General features: G+C 41.6%; 1 protein-coding gene across 8 annotated transcripts in view; it reads left to right on the forward strand.

Annotated features, from left to right (window-relative positions):
- Window positions 1-22,142, forward strand: part of MATCAP2 (microtubule associated tyrosine carboxypeptidase 2) — a 119,583-nt gene extending 97,441 nt beyond the window's left edge. For 6 of the 8 annotated variants that reach the window (XM_070726301.1, XM_070726305.1, XM_070726302.1 and 3 more), the window contains one exon: window positions 20,287-22,142. In XM_070726301.1, coding sequence (XP_070582402.1) covers window positions 20,287-20,448 — 162 coding nt within the window. In that variant the 3' untranslated portion in view covers window positions 20,449-22,142. Of the gene's footprint in view, window positions 1-19,617; window positions 19,813-20,286 lie in introns of all 8 variants that reach the window. The other 2 variants (XR_011556729.1, XM_070726303.1) reach the window with 2 other exon arrangements.
- Window positions 22,143-22,363: the final 221 nt, after the last annotated feature.

Raw genomic sequence — 22,363 nt, forward strand, 5'->3', positions numbered from 1 at the left:
CCATGATGACCTGGCACATGAACATGATGGGGTGCAAGTCGAATTCTTGCCACCAAACACCACATTGCTTATCCAGCCGATGGATCAAGGTATTATCCGCGCATTTAAGGCACTGTACACGCGCAATTCTCTTGGAAGCATCGTGGAAGCAATGGATGCTGATCAAAACTTCACATTGAAGGCCTACTGGCGTCAGTACACAATTGCATCTTGTCTGAAAAACATTCAGAGTGCCTTAGTGGATATGAAGTCACAGACAATAAATGCCTGCTGGAGGAAATTGTGGCCAGAAGCGGTGCATGCTCACAGGGGATTTGCTCCCGAAGAAATTCAAGATGCTGCAGTCCAGAACTCTGTGAAGCTGGCACAGGCACTGGGTGGAGAAGGCTTCGTTGACATGACACCAGAGGAAGTCAATGGTTTGCTTGATGAGCATGGCCTACCACTGACAGACAAAGATCTGGAGGAGCTGACCAGGTCAGCGAGTGAAGAAGAGGAGGTAGAGGGAGCTGAAGAATCTGAGGAAGAAGAAGATGTTGGCCTAACGCTTGAGCGGCTTGCAGAAATGAACAGAACTGCTGCACATCTGCAACGCATGGCGGAACTTTGGGATCCCAACATGACTCGCTCTATACACTTTAAGGCCTCCCTTGACAACACCATTGCACCATACAGAGCCATGTTAGCCAAGCAAAAGAAAACGCGCCAACAACTGCCCATAACTATGTTTGTCACGAAAACCAAGAGGTCTGCCACACCATCACCTGCAGCATCCATTGTAGACATGGTGATAGAAGAAGATCCCGATTTATCCTAGTTATGCTAACCCCCCCCAAAAAATGTAAAAATGTAAATAAATATTGTTATTGTTTCTATCAGGATGACTAAGTGTGTTATTCAATGTGTACAGTACAGGTACAGGTAGAGGTACAGTACAGTACATTAAGGGGATGGGAAATGGTAATTTGTGGGTTGAAAGTGTTGGGACTGAGTGGCATAGAGAAGAATGAATGAATGACTGAGTGAATGAAATTCAAACACAGGTGAGGGCTGGGGGGTTTTATTCTGTCATTGTTTAAGTGCTTTTTACGAAAGGAAGGAGGGATGGAAGGAGGGAGGGATGGAGGGAGGGATGGAAGGAGGGAGGGATGGAAGGAGGACATGAGGGCCAAAAAAACCTGGTTCAAATTGGACTGGGAAATCAGAAGCGGCAAGTGTCCTCACTGAGAGCTAGCAACTTGGGAGGGCCAAAAAACCTGGTTCAAATTGGACTGGGAAATCAGAAGCGGCAAGTGTCCTCACTGAGAGCTAGCAACTTGGGAGGGCCAAAAAACCTGGTTCAAATTGGACTGGGAAATCAGAAGTGGCAAGTGTCCTCACTGAGAGCTAGCAACTTGGGAGGGCCAAAAAACCTGGTTCAAATTGGACTGGGAAATCAGAAGTGGCGTCCTCACTGAGAGCTAGCAACTTGGGAGGGCCAAAAAACCTGGTTCAAATTGGACTGGGAAATCATAAAGTATAGTGTTCTCACTGAGAGCTAGCAACTTGGGAGGGCCAAAAAACCTGGTTCAAATTGGACTGGGAAATCATAAAGTGTAGTGTTCTCACTGAGAGCTAGCAACTTGGGAGGGCCAAAAACCCTGGTTCAAATTGGACTGGGAAATCAGAAGTGGCAAGTGTCCTCACTGAGAGCTAGCAACTTGGGAGGGCCAAAAAACCAGGTTCAAATTGGACTTGAAAATCAGAAGTGACAGAAGTGTTCTCACTGAGAGCTAGCAACTTGAGAGGGCAAAAAAACCAGGTTCAAATTGGACTTGAAAATCAGAAGTGACAGAAGTGTTCTCACTGAGAGCTAGCAACTTGAGAGGGGAAAAAAACCAGGTTCAAATTGGACTTGAAAATCAGAAGTGACAGAAGGACTCGTGCCCCAAGAAAGCCGGTGAGAGGGGCGAATCGGGCGGGCGGGGGTAGCGGCGAGGAGCCCGGAGGCGCTGGGGGGGGTGGCCGGCATGAAAAATAACCATTGCCAGCCTCCGAACTGCCGTCGCCCCACCCTCTGCGCATGCGCGGCCTTTAAAAAAAAAAAAGATCGTGCATGCGCAGATGGTGTTTTTACTTCCGTAGCGCTACTTCGCGAAAAACCGATCATTGCGAGGGGTCCTGGAACGGAACCCTCGCAATAATCGGGGGATCACTGTATATCCAAATGGAGCTTTCAAACATCCCATAGTGCATCTCCCTTTCCAAGCAAAAGGTAAACCTGATTAAACTATGTTCCTGCATAAAATCATAAGTTTGGATGGGGCTTTAATTTCTCTATTTGGCAAAACCAATCCTTCCAAGATTCTAAATTTCTTATAAGAAGGTGTATAGTCCCCATAACTTTCATCATCATCATTATCATCATCATTATTATTAATTAGATTTGCATGCTGCCCTTCTCCGAAAACTTGGGGTGGCTCACAAGAGCATTGCATTGCTTATGTATTCCATCCATTTTATTTGATAAAACTTTATGATAAACAACCACATAAGTGAGGTTACACTTTGGATATCTACCAAGTGGTATTCCCCCATTAAAGTTGGATCTTACACAAATCTCAGCTTCTGGATTCAATCAGTGTCAGCGATGTATCTATTTGGGAAAACCCCTGTTCAGGTTCAGTATGGAAACACAACTGCTGCCATGCTATTGGATAACTAGGAAACATAGCAAATGTTCTCACACACCCCTGAAAATATATTAGGCTTTCCCACAAAATAATCATCATCACTACAATTAAAACCATGTTTTCTGTTAGTCTGTGAACTGGTCCCCCTGTGTATGTGCTGTATATGTGTATTGTAATACTAATTCAAGCGTCATTTCAAACGGTAATTTCTGCAGGAATCTCCAGGCCAAAATCTCCTAGCCCAGGTTCCTCCAATCTGTATCCTGTTTTGTACAAAGTGTAATTTGGATACAATGGCAATTGAATACATGTTTGCATGCATGATTATATAATTGTACACAGGTCATTTGAGTATAAAATACACTGCTCAAAAAATAAATAAATAAATAAAGGGAACACTCAAATAACACATCCTAGATCTGAATGAATGAAATATTCTCATTGAATACTTTGTTCTGTACAAAGTTGAATGTGCTGACAATAAAATGAAATTGATTGTCAATCAGTGTTGCTTCCTAAGTGGACAGTTTGATTTCACAGAAGTTTGATTTACTTGGAGTTATATTGTGTTGTTTAAGGGTTCCCTTTATTTTTTTGAGCAGCATATATCTTTGGTTATGTAACAAAATATGGCTGCACTCTTGATCGTTTCTTTACAATAAAACATCTATTCTATACATTTTTCTCTCACAAGCAATAAAAAATAGAAATAAATCAATACCATAACAAAAACATGGATAGAGAGTAGAGAGCAAGGAGGGAGAGTGGGAGTCTGCCATCAATCAAGCAGCGACCTAAAATTGACAATTTTTTTCATCTTCAATAGCATCTTGTTTATATAATTTTGGGTAAAATTCCCATATTATTTCCTTTTTTTCATCTTCTTTAAATTTTAATTCTCCTCCTTTATCCTCTAAATATTTTATCCATTTTTTCTCTATTTTTCCTTACTTTATAAGCCAACCATCTCCCTGGTTTATTCGCCTGTTCAAAAAAAATTTGCCTTATTTTTTTAATGTTTTTAGCTATTTCCTCATTTTCCATCAAATTTAATTTGTGCTTCGTCAAGTCCAAAGTTTCCTGAATTTCTATATTTTGTTGATCTAATTTTAAAGACTGTTCCAGTTCTCCATGTCTCCTTTCGAGATCATTTTTATATCTAAAAATTTGTCAATACTTAGAAAAGGCAAATCTACCTAAAATTTCAGAAACTATTAGGGAGACATTGGATGTTAAGATAACAATGATGGAACTGTCAGAAGCTATTAAGAAACAAAAGAACGGTAAAGCTCCAGGACCTGATGGACTACCAGCTGAGGTTTATAACATAATTGAAGAGGTATTTGGACCTATCTTTTTGGATTTGATAAATGAAATATTTATACAAGCTAAAATTCTGGATACTTAGACAGAAACTTATTCAGTGATACCTTCTCTGATGAACTTAATTGGTTCCGGGACGAGGTTCGTAAGGTGAAAAGTTCATAAGATGAAACAATGTTTCCCATAGGAATCAATGGAAAAATGATTAATGTGTGCAAGCCCAAAACTCACCCCTTTTGCCTCATTACTGCTGGTTCGGGGGTGGATGGGGGAGACACCGCAGGCTGCCCGGAGGGAGCCTCGTGGCGGGATTGAAACGCCTGGGAAGCTGCCTGGCAGCTTGTCAGCCAGTGGGGCTTCCACCCTCCTTGAAAGTGTTTTCAGTGGTGGCGGCAGGCAGAGGGGAATCCCGGCAATGGCAAGGACTGGTGCTTCGGCCTCAGACAAGGCTCTCTAGCTTGCACTCTGTGCCTGGCACCCACTTTCTCCAGGGGAGTCTGTTCAAGGTGCCCAGAGCAGCTGGCTTTAACTTCCCACTCCCCCTGCAGGATCAAGAATTGTTTTTATTGTTTTTATTAGAAGGAGCGGGGGAAGGAGAAGTGAAAGTGAGGAGGAGAGTGTCCTCCTCCTCCTCCTCCTATTGATTCCGCTCTGCACGGAACAAATAAGAGACCAAAAAAAGTGAAAAGGCTTTTTGATCGGTGAGCGCAGCTGCTGGAGGTGAGAGCACGCGTGAGCGGGTGGGGAGAAGAAGGAGGAGACAGAATGAATGCCGGCAGCCAGGACCATGGTGCTGTCCCCCAGACCCAATTCTCCAAACCTTTCCTAACTGCATGGCTAACAGCGGAAAAGAGAGCCGAGGCCGGAGAGGGAGGGAGCCTCCTCCCTTTCTCTCCTCCCCGCTGGTGTGGGGGCGGCATTTGGCTGGCTACCCAGCATTTTTACCGGCCGGGAAACAGGCAAGGTGAGATTGCAGATGGGTCCTTCCTTTCCAAGGACTTGGCAAGACCCTTTATCTTCGCCAAGGCTTCCTCCCTCCGTCCGCTTGCTCCCGAGTAAAAGTTCTTGGCTCTTTCTCTCTCCCTCCCCATCCCAAATAGCAGCCCTCCTCCTGCCTTGGCATTTTGAATCACTCCTCTTTTAAACATCTGGGTGGCCCAGCCAGATCTGGACAGGCTACCTGGTTCTCTGCCGACGCCTTGCTTTTCCTTCGGGGTGAGCAGGGTAGCGGTGGCTCCTTTTGGCTTGCTTGTCAGAGAGTGAGGTGGCACCGCCAGTAGGCGGGCTTGGCTAACCCCTGTCCTCAAAAGGACAATCCTCAGTCCGCGGGAGGAGAAAGGCTGGCAGGATCTGAAGCTGGAGCCGCGCCTCATCTTCCCCCTTTTGTCGAGAGTGGATTGGAGGGGACGGTCTGACTGATGTACCCACCCACCTAATCTCAACACCACCCCTGGCCTGCCTCATGAGAGCACTCCTCACAGGAGGGAGGGAAGGAGGTTGGGAAGAGGCATAGCCAGCCCGTCCGAGCAGCAGGAGAAAAGCAGGCAAGACCTGAAGCTGGAGCCATGCCTCCCTCCTCCTCTTCCTCTGCTACCTCTCAGTTGAAGAGCCTTCCCAAACTCAGAAAGGGCGCAAGGTGCAGTTCCTGTGTGGGGCCCAAGCACGCCATCCCTGGAACAAGATGACAGCCGGGCGGCAGTGCAGAGGCTGGGGGAATCGGGGTGGTGGTGGAGGCGGACCTTCTCAGAACTGAAAAGAGGAGGAGGAGCCGGTGGCAGCGGAGGAAGGTGAATGCTGGGGAGCTGTCGGCCGGGGGGACTGGGAGGGAGATGGGAGGAGGAAGAGGAGGAGGGGGGAGGAGAAGGGTCTCAGCAGTCGGCCAGAAGGACTGACAGAAAGACTGGGAGGAAGAGGAAAACTTGCCCTGAGGAACTTCGAGCGTACACCACGAAAGAGAGAGAGAGAGAGTGGAGGGCGGCTTACCGGTCCGCCCCCTGGATCAACAGCCCCACAGGGCCCCAGGGCAGACTCCGCCATCGCCTTTGCCTCCGCCCCCATCCGGCTCTGCAGCTAAGAGGCAGCAGCCATATCCACCCCTTCGCCCTCCCAGGCGTCCACGGCGCTCAGCACTAGGCCCTGCGGCACCTCCGCCTCTCGGTAGTGCACCCGACTTCTACCTGCAGGAATGGGTGGTGGGGCACCACGAAGGGCAGCCCTTGAAGGCTGCCACAGCGCCGTTGTTGTCATCACGGCACAAAGCCACGCAGTCCCGGATCGCTTGCTTCTCCAGCCAGCAAGCCGGCAACCTGGGAAAGCGGTGCGCTTTTTAAATGCGCGCTTTTCAAACGTGGCGCTTTCCTGGGCAGCCGACTTTGCTGGCCGGAGAAGGGAGCGATTCGGGACTGCGTGGCTTTGCACCACTTCAAAAGTTTCTGCGGGTGGGTGGGGTCCTAATAGCTGTGCGGGTGCACGCCCATGCAGTTTAGAGGCAACAGTGCTGGCGCCCTCCCACCGGGCCCCAAAAGCTCACTTGCCATCACCGCCAGGGAAGTTCCAGCTGGGCCGGGGTCGCGGCACACTTGACCATGTCCCGCGGCACACTAGTGTGCCGTGGCACACTGGTTGAAAAACACTGCTTTAGAGGAACCAATAATAAAGGGTTCAAGCATAATAAATGACTCAGCAGACCTCTACCCTCTTGGGGACAAGCTGCAGAATTTCGCAGGTGCCTGGGAGACCACATCCTCAGACGCCTGAGCAATTGCTACGGTATCACAGGGTTTACAGATCGAATTCGCTCATCTTCCTCTGATGTGTCCCCCAGTGACCGACCCACAAAAGAAAAAATTACTGTACCATGAGGTTACTCCCCTCCTACAAATAGAGGCAAACGAACAGGTTCCTTATGCGCAACAAGGCACGGGATTTTACTCAGTCGTGTTCGTAGTTCCCAAGGCCTCGGGAGGATGTCACCTAATTCTCAATCTGTGACAGCTGAACCTCTATGTACTATACAGGAGGTTCAAAATGCATTTGCTTCGTTCGATTCTTTCAGCCGTACGTCACAAGGACTTACTTACATCAATAGACCTCAAAGAAGCGTATCTTCATGTGCTGGTCCATCCTGGGCACAGACAATTCCTACGTTTCTGTCTAGACGGATCTCATTTCCAATTCAGAGCAATGCCATTTGGCCTATCGTCGGCGCCAAGAACCTTTACAAAATTGCTAGATATTCTCACGACAAGCCTAAGACACCGGTTGTTGCGCCTGATGGCGTATCTTGACGACATAACAGTGTTGACAAAATCGCCAACACAAGCATGCCAAGATGTATTATGGACCATAAGAACACTTCAATCACACGGCTTTACAATCAATTGGGACAAGATTCATCTGAACCCAACAACACGTTTGGCACACCTGGGAACGATCATCGACATGGAATCATGTATGGTCTTTCTCTCTCAGGAAAGGCAGACAAACATTCTCAACTTATTAGAGACTCTAGAAGGTCAGAGGAGGCCTTTACTGGCCTTTCTGTCAAAACTTTTGGACACCTTGGTATCCTGTATAGATATAGTGCCGTGGGCTCGACACCATCTGCATCCACTTCAATGGCTACTTCTATCCTTTCAAAGAAGGAAATCCAGCCACACACAGAGCGGAAGGTGACTCTCAGCCCAAAGCTCAGGAGATCCTTACGATGGTGGGCATCACCAACGATACAACGATGCTCGTCCTTTCACAGCCCAGTTCCACTGGCTATAACAACCGATGCCAGTCTGACAGGGTGGGGAACCCATCTATCATTGCAGATGGCCCAGGGCCTATGGGAGCCACAGGACCTACAAGAAATAAACATCAACTTCTTGGAACTCAAAGCGGTCTCGTTAGCTCTCCACAGCTTTGCTCAACTAATACAGGGACGACATGTCTTGATAAAGACCGACAATGTCGCCACACGTGCTGATATCAATCACCAGTGGGGAACAAGATCCCGAAGATTGATGCGAGAATCGGAGTCTCTGTTCCATTGGGCGGAGTCTAACAGCCTGGCTCACGGCAGAGCACATTTCCAGACAAGAGAACGTTTGGGCAGATTGGCTGAGCCGCAGGACTGTGGATCCGGCGGAATGGAGTCTAGAACCCAGCCTATTTCAGGAAATATGCAACCAGTTTGGTACCCCAGTGGTAGACCTCTTTGCCATGGCCCAGAACTCGCAACTTCCTCGTTTTTTCTCCCGCTTCCTTTTTCCGGGAACAGAAGGTGTGGATGCTCTACCCCAGTCGTGGCCACCACATCTACTTTATGCGTTTCCACCAATCCGCATCATACAGAGAGTGATTTGAAAGATCCTGGAGGAACAGGCCGAGATACTGCTAATAGCCCATATTGGCCTCACCAGGCTTGGTTTGCGGACTTGAAAGAGCTATCCGTGGAACTCCACTAGCAATCTTGAGACAGCTTCTGGCAGTTCAGATATGAATGTTGCTATGAAGCAGGGAGGTCAGTAGGATAGAAACAATCCCAGATGAATCTAGTCTCAGAAATATAGTGTTGTGACATGCCAGCAGCCCATGCAGCTGGAAGCAGATCCCGTCTGAGATGAGACCAATGAGGTGATGAGCAAGCAGTCTGTTCAGCTGGTACCCAAGTCAGACAATGAGGAGGCTGGTGAGGACTGAGTGCCAGAAGCAAAGTTTCAGCCAGAGCCTTTGGAACTTCCAACACTTCACAGCAGTAATGAGGAAGAATCTTTTCTTAATGCATGAGCATGCAGAGCCTCCAAAAGGCAAGAATGGCTACTCAGGAGGAGGACTTCTCACAAGTAGACTTGTGAGTTAATTGGCCCCCAATAAAGAAAGATGATGGAAATAAATTGCAGGAAACTGTTTGATAGTTTGTTTATTTGTGTGCCTTTTATTTGGAAAAGCTCTGCTCGGCTTATTTGTTTTGTGGACTGATTCCAGGCATCTTTCTAACCTCAATAAGTTTCCTGGGGTACCCAGGACTAATTACTTACCTTTGCTTTATAACTTTATGAACATGCCAGCTGTTAATGTTGTATAAGCTGGGTTTTTTTCAAGAAAAGATTGATTTATTTGTGTGTGTGAACACTACTAAGTCAGTTTATTAGTAGTAATTAGTCAATTAAATAGGTTTGAACAAACTGCATGCGTGCTACTTTTTCTCTGGTCCGTAACTGGGGCAGAACACATGGCTTCACAGCCAGAGACTAGGGTAGCAGGCTTTTTAGTAAAGCTTTTACAGATAATACTTAAAACTAATCCTCAACTTTGCAACCATTCATTTAGTGACCTTTCAAAGTTACAATGGCAATGAAAAAAATGACTTATAACCATTTTTCACACTTACAATCATTGTGGCATCCACTGTGGTCATGTGATCAAATTTAGTTACCTAGCAACTAGAATGTATGATAATTACAGTGTTGTGGGATCATTTAATCGCCTTGTGTGTTTTTCTGACAAGCAATTAATGAGGAAGCTAGATTCACTTAACTCTGTTACCAGTGGTGGGATCCAACTAAATTAATAACTGGTTTGTCCTAAAGACCGGGTGGACATGGCTGGGAGTGTATCATGTGATTGAGTGAATGTGGCCAACTCAATGTCACTCATAGCAAGATGGGGCAGTGCAGTCAGGCCAAACAAGTGGTAGCTGGAGCCTTAGACTTAGACTTACCTTTGTGCAGCAATGGCAATGGTGATTCTCCAACGCCTCATCTCCTGCTGGGTCTAGCTGCCTGACAGTCAGGATTTTAAAAAAAGCTTTTTGCAGCAGCAACATTAGATGTTGTGGCAACAGCTGGAAAATAGTGACCTCTGCCAAGTCTTGCAAAATCTAGCCGGAAACCACTGTCGGGAGACTCTACAAGGTCATAGCCATCTTGTAGGGGTGGTGAAGGAAGGAGAGGTGTTTTGTTGACCACGAGGAACTTGCAATTTCCTCATTAAATCCAAAGCAAGCTCTCCTCAACGAAAGCAGGAATGATGGCCATTTTTGACAATCACAAGCTGGAACAACCAGAACCATAAGATTGGTGCTGGAGCAGTTCATGGATTTAAGTACAAGAATTTTAAAAAACAATTTCCAGGCCTAAGAAAGCAGCAATTAAATATACAGAGGGGGGGGGGGGGACTGAAAATCATGAATCGAAAGAAGACCAAGAGAAGCTTTTAAACACAAAAACTGAAAAAGCTTAAACAATTTGAAAGATGGTTTTCAGGAGGAACTGTCTTGTTTTAACCCCCTGAATCCATTGGATAATCAACTATTTTTGACAGCCTGTTTACATTGGATTTGGGAAGAAGAGAGCCATCTACTGAAAGAAGAGAAGTATTACAGCACTATAGCTACAGTATACTCAGTGAAAGTTAACTCAATGCACAGAATAGAAGAAATAACATCTGGAAGATTGCCTTGCCTTGACTTGGAAAATGACTTAGAAAATGACTTGGATAATTTAAAAATATTTGATGTGTTTTTTCCCCCTTATGAAGATTTCTAAAAGGAGCTAACTTGCACAAATCCCAGCAACCAGTTAGATCCTACAGAGTTGGCCTTTTCCGGGTCCCGTCAACTAAACAATGTTGTTTGGCGGGACCCAGGGGAAGAGCCTTCTCTGTGGCAGCCCCGGCCCTCTGGAACCAACTCCCCCCAGAGATCAGAATTGCCCCCACCCTCCTCGCCTTTTGTAAGCTTCTTAAAACCCACGTCTGTCGTCAGGCATAGGGGAATTGAGATATTCCCTTCCCCCTAGGCCTATACAATTTATGCATGGTATGTTTGTGTGTATGTTTGGTTTTTAAATAAGGGTCTTTTAATTATTTTAAATATTAGATTTGCTATATGTCGTTCATTATTGTTGATAGCTGCCCCGAGTCTACGGAGAGGGGCAGCATACAAATCAAATAAATAAATAAATAAATAAATAAATAAATAAATAAATAAATAAATAAATATACAATACAATAAACTATATTTGATTAGTCAATCGACCATATCAAAGCAAAAACAGGGACCACATCGGTCATCATAAAACTGTGACTGCTTAAAATACAATAAAATTGGATAAAATAATTGGAATTTTGATAAATAAGTTAAAATGCTGTATAATATGCTAAAATTGAGTAGTAAAACATGAGAATATAACTCATGCAAAGGATTATATTAAACAAATGTAAGGTACTGATATAAAATATTCTTAAGTTAATTCATCTCCTTTGCATGCCACCCCAATATGTTCTATAAAACGTATTCTCATCTGAGCAGCCCTGATTATAAACTTAACGGTTCTAGAAACTACATATAAATTTGTGCCCTGAAGAAAGTAAGATAATTGTTTATTACAGTCCCAGTGTATGATTTTGTCAAGTAGGGGCTGTAAATACTGAGGTCTTACTGAGGAGTATAATTTACAGTTTAGCACATGCGCAATGTTTTCTATTTCTGGTGCACCACAAATGCATGTTCTCTCAAAATATGGCACTTGGTGGAATCGTCCGTATTTAACCATAGAATCTAACTGTTCAAATCTTGCTCTAGTGAGAGCTGTTCTATGGTATTGGATCAGACCCATTGTCAGGTATTTTTCTAGTTGAAAGGATATTTATTTCTTGGCTAGCCATTTCAGTGACCTGCACTTAGCAAGTGCCTCAATATCAGTTTGTGCATTAACATCTAAAACTCTTTGTTTGAATATTGCCTTGGCCTGATATCCGGCTGAAAGTAGGTGTTGTATTGAGAAGCTGAAATGTAGGGTAGTTTGAGAAAGTTAATTGACCCATGTAGTGGGTTGGGAGGTGCCCATCTGTTCTTCTAAGCACATTTTATGAGAGTCTGTCAGGTTCCATTGGGAGAACCCTCCACCAATAGTTGAAGACTTTAATAACTGTTAAACTGTAGATGGAATGAATGCCAGTTTCGGTTCTTACTGCTGCTGTGGGTGTATTTCTATTGGTCCCCAAGATAGTTCTTAGAAAGTATGCTTGGTTTTGTTCCAGTGGTGCGGCTTTTAACAGGCCCCACAATTCAGCACCATATGTTAGCACAGGTGTGGTTTTTGCTTTATAGATTTTTAGAATAGGGAGCAGCAAGCTTGGGTGATTATAACTAAGTAGTTTAATTAACGTTTTAGAGCTTGCTGTGGCCTTCGTAGAACTTTGTTTAAAATGATTGGCCAGGGCCCTGTATCTGTAAAAAACATCCCTAAATATGTAAATCTGTCTATTTGTTCTATAGGCTCCCCATCTAGATACCAGTTATATTTAATTCGCCTTTTCCCAAAAACCACCACTTTGGATTTGTGCTTATTAATGTTCAAGTGGTTGAGAGCACAATAATCACTAAATTTCCTCATCAATCTTCTCAAGCCTACTTGAGAATGTGCCATCAGAACGATGTCATCAGCAATTGAGACCCTCTTCCCCCTAGGCCTTTACAATTCTATGCATTGTATGTATGTATGTTTGGTTTTTTATATTAATGGGCTTTTAATTATTTCTAACATCAGACTACTATTGTACACTGCTTTATTGTTGCTGTTAGCCGCCCCGAGTCTCAAATCAAATCAAACAAACAAACAAACAAACTTAGAAGGATCTTAATATGTCTATTGAGGATCTTTGGCATGTGACGGTCTGTGGAATGGAGAAATCCTGGAATGTCATTGACATAAAGGTTAAACAACATCGGGGCCAAGATGCATCCTTGTCTGACTCCTTTGTAGGTGGGGATGCTCTGAATAAGAGAGCCGCTGACTCCAGTACGGATTTTCAGACATCTGTTTGTATAGAGGACCTTTATCAGAAATAGTAGTCTGGGTTCCATGTTTAACTTGGCCAGCTTCTTCTATAAGATATCTCTGTTTATAGAGTTCTGTTTGGGTCTTGAGTGGGTGTATCAACCATTTCCACCCAGGATTGGGCCCTCTCAGAGTTCATAAAACTGGAAATTTCCGTTGTATCCACCTTGCACCAATTAAGCCTTGCCTCACTTCAAGGTTGGAAAGTAGTTTCTTGTCATGTGCTGTGGGTGGTCTTAAATCAGATTTGGCATAAAAATTAACTACAATCGGTTGATGATCACTATCTTCTCTTGTATAGACTTGGATATCTGAAAAGAAGTTTGATTTTTCCGTTGAGACACATATATAATCCATGACACTGCTAGACTTCCCAGCGTGGAAGGTGAAGGGATATATAAAGCAACTACTTTTGCCTCCCAGTATGTGAAGGTTACATGTGTATGTCAAGGAGATCAGATTGGAGCCTGCTGCATTCCTTTTAGAGTCTCTGGAATGCCAAGGTGGGTCCGTTGTCAAATAGGTCTCTGGAATAATGCCCAAGTGTACATAGTCTTGCAAGGAGGCACCCACCCTAGCGTTAAAGTCTCCCAATAGGATCACAATGGCTTTGTTATACTTTATATTTATCTCCACAATTGTCTTTTCTAGTTGCACCCAGATGTCGGGGGGAAAACATAGGGATGATGATGGGGGTAAATATGCATTTAGTAGCATTAAAATAATGTATTTGAATTGAATAGCTTGAAAGTAGTAGAGGTCTTCTCTAAGGGCTAATTGGTGCCCTTGCCAGCCCATCTCTGCCTTGACAAATACTCATAATCCCCCAGAGGCCTGCCCTTTTGACTTAAATTTACGTGTGGGTGTAAACCATGATCTAAAGCCTGTTAACTGGGCTTCTTCGTCACTGGTGGTTAACCATGTCTCTTGGAATGCTATAATGTCAAACTTGGAGAGGAACTCCAATAGGTCTCCGTCTGACATTCTGTTCTTCCAACCGGATATATTCCATGACAATATCCGAATAGAACGTCCTTGTTTTTTATCTGGAGGGGTGACTAGCATTGTGTTGGGGTTTATAGTTGAATGATGTGGCTCATGTAGTCAATCTGCAGGTAAGATAAGGTCCAGCATTCCTTCAGTGTCTAAAAAGGCACATTGATTAAAATTTGGTCTTCCTTTACCGTTCTCTTGCTGCTGAATGAGGTCAGAAACGTTGAGTAGAAGCTTACATGTGCCTGGGTCATTTGAAAGGACATCAATTTTTAAATGAGCTAGGCTACAGGTGTCCATCTCGTATTCCTGTTGCAGCCCACCGGCACACTCTGATTTTGAGACCCAGGGTATTGAGCAATCAGAACCTTCCTCTTGTCTGCCAGCAATATCCAATGTGGCCTGCATGCCTGAATTCATCTTAGCAAGGGAAGGAACATTAATGCCAGCAGGGTCTTTCTCAAAACAGTTGCAATTACCTGGAGTAGTTGGTAAAACTAGGTAAGTTAGTGGATTGGCTATATTTTGTGTTGCCACTAGGGTCTCTCTCAAGACATCTAATCTTTTAATAATGTCTTTTTGTTCCAAATCTGTCAAGGTACTAAAGATTTTAGTCAGGTTTCTTTCCAATGGGTCCTCTGTATCTGGACCAACAACTCTCAAGGGCATAGCTGATAAAATGTGTTTGTTTGTTTGTTTGATTTGTATGCCGCCCCTCTCCGTAGACTCGGGGCGGCTAACAACAATAATGAAACAACATGTAACAAATCTAATATTTAATTAAAAAAAACAAAAACAAACAAACATACACACAAACATACCATGCATAAATTGTATAGGCCTAGCCGGAAGGGAATATCTCAGTTCCCCCATGCCTGACAACAAAGGTGGGTTTTAAGAAGCTTATGAAAGGCGAGGATTGTCTGGAGTTGGGTTGTCTCTTTTATTCTTTAAAGTGACAGTGCTCTCTGGGATTGTTTGGCTTAGGAATGGGCTGAGTTCCTCCGAGTGGAACACACGTTTTGGGAAGATAGATGCAGAAAGGGTCTCATTCTAAACAGCATACTAGAGATTGTGGGCTGCCTAAAGGTAAGTAAAATTCGCCTGCAATCTCTACTGGGAGCCATTCAGCCTTCTCCAGGTCAATCAGCCTCCTTTCACAACGAAGTAACTGATTTAGGGATAGGATGATTGCTCTTTTTGTTCCCCAACGTCCTCTGTTTATATTATTGTTTAATATTTGTAGGGTGATTTGCTTGGGTTGCAAATAGTAGTTGCGGTTGGAATGCCTCCCTTCCTTATCTGTGTGACCACTAGGTGCCTTCTTCTCACTCTTAGCCATCTGCCTGGTCTGCTGTCTCCACTCATCAAGTTGATTTTCAACAAGCTTCACGAGGGCCTCTTTTAATGAATCAACCTTTGCTTTAACCATGGTCAGCAACAGAGAGTATGGTTTGTGCTGTTAGTAGACTTTGTCTTGATAAGAAGTCAATTATACTCTCATTCTTCAGTTTTATCAAGTTTGGCTTCTCACCCCCCTCTTTCAAAAGCTCTGCAATTGCTGGGCAAAGGACAGGAATCTGTTCAGAGGCGGAGGAGGGGACTTCTTCCTCTGCAGAAGAAGAGAGATCTATGAGATGTTGGCTTCTGATCTCTGCTTGTTCATCCCACTCCAATGTCTCCTGTTCCTTCGAAAAATTGAAAGGTATTAGGTTACTCACAGGGAGTGGCTGCCTGCTTCTCAGATAGCTGTCGACCTTCTGTTGTTTCACGGACTTTGGTGAAACTTGTGTTGCAGAGTGTGTGCGTTGCCTCTTCTTGCTTTTTCCCATATTGGTTAGTTGTGTAAATCTCCGGTGCTCAGCTCTCCTTTTCTCTGTCTTGCTTCTTGGCTTTTTTTCGTATAAATTATAATAAAACCAAGAGGAACTGCTGCGAACACATTCCACCCGGTATAGATTTTTAAAAGTTAAAAAATGAATTAAAAGTATAAAATATTTTGTTAAAATAGTGAAATGTAAAAATAGAATTAAAAGTTTAAAAATAAATTAAAATTAAATTAAAAATTTAAATATGAGTTAAAAAAGAGAGCCTGTTTACTTTTGGATGAGCTCTTTAGAGTCAGTGCTGCCTGTCCTCCATCTTAGCTCCCTCTCAACTTCAAACCCTTCTTGCAAATAACTAAATTTTATTGCAATTTGCTATTGGATTATGGATTTGAAAGATTGGAGGAATCTAGTGGATTAACTTGGATTTCGACCATTAATGTTGTCTAACAATATTCTATGAGACAAAAGAAGAAAGGAGATAGAAGGAAAAAAAAAAGGAAAGTTAAATAAGAATTTAAAATTTGGACAATTGGAAAGATATATAATTAGAAAATTATAGTGGTGTAAATTACTAAAGAATTTTAAAGATAATAAGTTTAGGGGTTTTGGAGGTATATTTATGGGATTGATGGAATTTTATTAAGCAGACGTTTTAAATATTGAGATGTTGGAACTATAGAAATATACTGATTTTTTTATTAAATGGATTTACAGGGGATAATTGAGGCATATGAAGAAATATTCCTGATGCTAAAAAGTGTGCATGAAACTATAAAGAACAATAAAGAGACAAAGGGACTGTTTAAAGACACAGAAATGAATGTAGAAATCACTCAACAATTGGGAAAAGAGGAACACGATATTCAAGAAATAGATGAGAAATTAGAAGAAACAGAAGGGGAAAATCAAAATGTGATGCAACAAGCTAAAAATAAAGAAGAGAAAAGATTGATAAGTAGGAATCAAATAGATAACTCCTTAAAAGTTTATAATAGAACAGAGAGAAAAGAGAAAATTTTATTTTTAAAAAAGGAAAAATTTAGAGAGAGAAAAAGAAAATTAGCTTTAAAAAAATAAAAGGAAGTCTTGTTCATGGGTATTCAAATAATACAGCAGAAAGAGACAAAGGGATCCAGAAGGAAATTCAGTAGGCAGAAAAATATCAAAAAGGGCTACAAGATTCCAAGAGAGAGAGAGAGAGAGAGAGAGAGAGAGAGAAAATGTTGACTAAAAAGTCAATAAATGATGGAATTTCAAAAAGGTTAAGAGATGATGAATAATGAAAAAATACATTAATGAAGTGGAAAAGTACAAATGGGGAAATAGTATATATATTAACACAGTAAAACATTATAATTAAAAAGTTAAGCTTAGTAGGTGATAATTTCGGATTAGGTAATTTTATGGTATTACTAACATTAATAGTGTGTTAAAGTATATTGTGAAATCGTGGGGATTTTGAGATACACTCCCAGGATTAATTAAATATTATTTATCTTTGACGATATTAGTAATACTACACATTTGGAATATTGAAATTATGGTGGAACAAAGAGTCATTCTGAAAATATTACATATTATTTAGTAGGGGATTACAAAGACATGTTATCTATGTTTAAATGAATTAACGGGGGAAATGATACAGAGTTATAAAGAGAAAATAGTGTGGTTGAAGTTGGAAGTTTAGGATTATACATACCTATTTGTATTATTATTGTTAACGTTATTTTAAAAAGATTTGACCCAGTCAATACACTATTCACAAAATATGTATGTTATGAAAATAAAATTGCAAATAAAACATGTTTTTCTAAAAATGAAAATAGTAGGCCTTTGTTGATTCAGCTGGGCATATGACCTCGCCCCAGGTCACTGGCCTACAGTTTTTATTTATTTATTTATTCATTCATTTGTCCAATACACAAATACATAGGAAGAAAAATAGACATGTAGTAATATATATAAGGGTAAAGTGAATTTAGAGGGGAGGATATATGAAAGAAAGAAAATATATATGATAAGTGAGAGAAAGGAAAGACAATTGGACAGGGGACGAAAGGCACACCAGTGCACTGGCCTCTTAGGAACCTGGAGAGGTCAATCGTGGAGAGTCTAAGGGAGAAATGTTGGGGGTTAGGGGTTGACACAATTGAGTCCAGTAATGAGTTCCACGCTTCGATAACTCAATTGTTGAAATCATATTTTTTACAGTCAAGTTTGGAGCGGTTCGTATTAAGTTTGAATCTGTTGCGTGCTCTTGTGTTGTTGCGGTTGAAGCTGAAGTAGTCATTGACCGGTAGGACGTTGCAGCATATGATCTTGTGGGCAATACTCAAATCGTGTTTTAGGCGCCGTAGTTCTAGGCAACTAGAGTTGCCATCTCTTTTTCTATGCAAGAAGGCTGTAGCCACCCATCCTTTTCAGCTTGAGAAATCTGCAGCCGCCGGTCTTTTTTAACATGAGAAGCTGCAGCCACTGGTCTTTTTCAGTGTGAGAAGCCCGCAGTTGCCACCTCTTTTTCAGTGTGAGAAGCGTGCAGCCACCAATCTTTTTCCGGGCCTGAAGAGCTGCCTCTTTGTCAGCCAGAACTGAGCCAGCAGCAATGGCTACAGGCTTTTTGTGACAGCAAAGAACGGCGGCTGCACACTTCTCACGCTGGCAAACACTGGTGGCTGCAGGCTTCTTATGCCCGCAAAGAGTTTGCTCTGCAGGCTTTTTGATGGAGGGGGGGACACGGTGAGGTTCGGCTGCCTGTTCTGGGCTGGGAGTCTGAGACTAGAGCCAGGGACTGGCATGCCCCCGACCTGAGGCAAAGTGCAAGTGGGTGGCATGCAGGTGGAGGCCCCAGGGAAGGCCAGAGCCAGGGATAGGCACATCTCCCAACCCAAGTTGAAGGGAAAACAGGTGGCATGCAGGCAGAAGGATAGTGAAAGCCAGGCCTGAAAGGTAGCCAAGCCTTACCATTTCACCCCAAGGTGACCCTTTGGCCAAATGCCTTATGTTTGGAGGCAGTGGTGGTGAACAGAGCAGGCAAGGCACAAAGATCAGTTGTGATCTGGACAAGTGCAATTCTAGGCAAAAAGTAGCTGGGTCTGCGCATGACTCTAGCCACTGGCCAAGGCAGGTAAGGTTAGATAGGGTGCAGCGGGGCAGGGTCTGCCAGTGATTGGATTTGCTGAACTACAGAGAATCTTAGTAACTGGTTCACCCAAACAGAGTTGGCCTTCTCCGGGTCCCGTCAACCAAACAATGTCGTTTGGCGGGGCCCAGGGGAAGAGCCTTCTCTGTGGCGGCCCCAGCCCTCTGGAATCAACTCCCTCCCCCCAGAGATTAGAACGGCCCCCACCCTCCTTGTCTTTCGCAAATTACTCAAGACCCACCTTTGTCACCAGACATGGGGGAGTTAGGATATTCCTTCCCCTAGGCCATTACAAGTTATGTATGGTATGTTTGTGTGTATGTTTGTTTTTTATAATAAGGATTTTTAGTTGTTTTATTAAATTGGATTGTTACATGTTGTTTTTTATCATTGTTGTTAGCCGGCCCGAGTCTGCGGAGAGGGGCGGCATACAAATCCAATAAATAAATAAACAAACAAACAAACAAACAAACAAACAAATTGGTCCGAACTGGCTGAAGCCTACCTTTGCATGTTACTAACTTAACAACCAATTCACCAAACAACTATGCCAAGAAAGATCATAAAATGGGGCAAAGCCCAATTAACAATTGGTTAGCAATTTAAATTTTAGGCTGAGTTGTCGTAAGTTAAGGACTATCTTTATTTTTACTGTTCTACTAAAAAGTTACTTCATAGTTACTTTTAATTATGTTTATTTTAATAACTGAGATTTGACCTGAACCTTTTCCAGCTGTTTGTGACATCCCTGAATTAATGTATGCTTACAGTGCCTAAAATAATTGAAAAGATAACATTATTTTACATGAAACTATCTCATTTTATTTCAGGAGAATACAGAATGGGATATCTTCTATTTCTGCTTTCTTAGGTTTAAAGCTATTTGAGGAGCTTGAACGAACAACTTGTAAATGCTACTAAAACAGAAGAATGGAGAGAAATATCCTCTTCCTCCAACGTTTAAGTCCAGAAGAGGTCTGCTGATCCAAGGACTTTGATTGTTGGAAGAAGAGGAAGTTGTCTTTGTAAGTGTCCAATTTGGAAGTCCCAATTTTACTTGCTCCAGAAATAGCTTTGACATAGATAAATTTGTTTTCAAAATACTGGTATAGCAGTGTTTAAGCTCCTGAAATGGATTTACGTCTTCTGGGGAAAAAAGATAAATAGGACAGTATTTTATTCTATTGTAATCATAGAATAAAATATAGTCTCCTTTGAGTTGAGCTTCTTTCCCACTGACTTCCTGGACTTGTGTACATATGCACACGTAACCTCAGTTTTAAGTAATAATAAAAATTCCATACCACTTCGGGTCAGACAGGAGCTGCTATCTATTGGTTTTTCCTACATTGCACTTTATTTTGTTAAAGGCATTTGTTTCCAATTTTGGTTTCATGCTGAAGTACCAAGTGGGTCTACCACTAAAGATGAATGCATGTTTAGAGTAATTAGGTGCTTTGAAATAAAATAAGCCTAACATTTTTTTCCTCGATGTCTAGGTTTCATATGAGGATGTGGATCGTCTGAAAGATTTAGGAATGACTGAAAACATGAGGGTGCCACATTTTTTGCAAGACTATTCTCGATACATGGAACATCTAGAAAAGATAATGGAAGTCAATGAGATATCTGACACTGTACTCCAAGCTCTTGTACCGTAAACCAACCTATCTGTTTGTTTCATATGAATCACTCATGCCTTAGCTCTGATATAGATTAATTGAATTTATCCTTGATCTCTGGCAAAACCCATATTTTCAGACCTGCTTCTGTTTTTTAAAACTGAAAAAAGAAAAAGAAAATTCCAGTCTGGCCATTTTAAGTATGAAGTTATATGTAAACCAAGCAGATTAAATTGTAGCTGTAACACAGACATATCTTTTAAGATTTTTTTGTGTAGATATCAATAGCACATTTTCAGATTCTTCTGACTTTTGAATTGTCTCTCTAGAGTGTGCCATTTAATATTTTGGGGGCTTAGCTTCTTTTGATTTATTTAGCCAATTGTCTTTTGCTATATCAAAAGGATCAATGCCTTACTGTGGATTTTGCTGTCACCACACTCTTACAACCTATTTTAATCATTAGAATCGCAAGGAAACTACTGAATGCTTGAAAGGTACTGGAAACATGGCTACATCTCATGACTATGGATGTATGTTATAGTTTTGTGGATTTTGCATTTACAGTGTATAATACATTTGATGTCACTTTGTCTCATTGTAATTCAGCAATAGGAATTATTTGAAAGAGCAGAGAAGGAAAATGATCTCCCGTCATGTTTATTAGTTTCTTAAGTGCATTCCACTTTATATTTTAATATTTCAGGAAATTTTAGGAAATGACATTATTTTCCTTTTTATTTTATTTTTGATCATGTATAAATAAATTTACAAAAGGAAATTGGAAAGAAATAAAACTTTTTATCCTCAATTTCCAACTCACACTGAAATATATTGTTATATAAACAGTTCTTTCGGTTTGTTATTGATATAGTTATAAAAAGACTCTATAGTGTAATGCTTGTGAGATGTTTTGTTGGATTAGTATAGAGTGCAAATAGATTTGTATACCTAAACAAAAATTTCCCATTTATTTATGCATGACTGCAAAAGCACTGAAGCCTATTGAAAAGTTTAGGCTATCCCACCAGGGTTTTTTTTCTTTTTAAGACATTGATGCTTTTGTTTTTGGTACGTATATGTACATTTAGCACAGTGATGGGATGTAGAACTCTACACCCATTTTAGAGTAGGTTTTCCAAATCCATATATCTTTCAGTGACAACCTATTGATGCAAAAACTTTATATAACAAGAAGACTGGAAAATTAATAATTCATCATACTTGAATTATCAAAATATTCTTCAATACAATGATAGACAAAAACAGATGTTACAAAGATCGAGAATATGCATTGAATTTTATTAAAATCAAAATGTCTTGTTATTACAGTCTTGTTTATCTTGGACTCATAAACTGGATCCATAACCATTGATTTCTTAACTGTATGAATTCAATAGACTCCTGCTGATTTTAAGATTTCTGGTATTGCTGTTTAGACAAAAATTCAGTTAAAGTAATGATCTTTCATAATACTTTTTAACTTAGGTAAACAACAGCTTATCTCTGAGTAAAGTCTAAATGTTCATTGTATGTATTGCTTCAGTATTGATTTGATAGCATAGGCAATGCACTGTGACTGTACCATATATTATTTCAGAGCAGAGCTGTTGTAACTATGCTATCATTTAAATGGTCCTAATACAGCACATTAATATAGCTAAGGGTCAGTATGTTCCTGTATTCATTTCTTATCCTAAACTTATCTCATTAAATCCATTTTGGTGAATAAATATGGGTCTAGAGAAAAACATAATTCAGAGTTTTAGGGAGAATAAAGTAACAAATCTTTACCAAAAAATGATGACTGAGTCCACAAATGAAAGGAATCGTTCTTGGTTGAATTGACCAACAAATCTTGTCATGAAACGGAAGAAAGACAATACTGGCATGATGTTCTATTTATCTCTTAGGTAAAACCTAAGTATAATCTTAGAATGTAACTGTTGAAAAT

Source organism: Erythrolamprus reginae, chromosome Z, assembly GCF_031021105.1.
Source record: "Erythrolamprus reginae isolate rEryReg1 chromosome Z, rEryReg1.hap1, whole genome shotgun sequence".
Taxonomy (NCBI): Eukaryota; Metazoa; Chordata; class Lepidosauria; order Squamata; family Dipsadidae; genus Erythrolamprus; species Erythrolamprus reginae.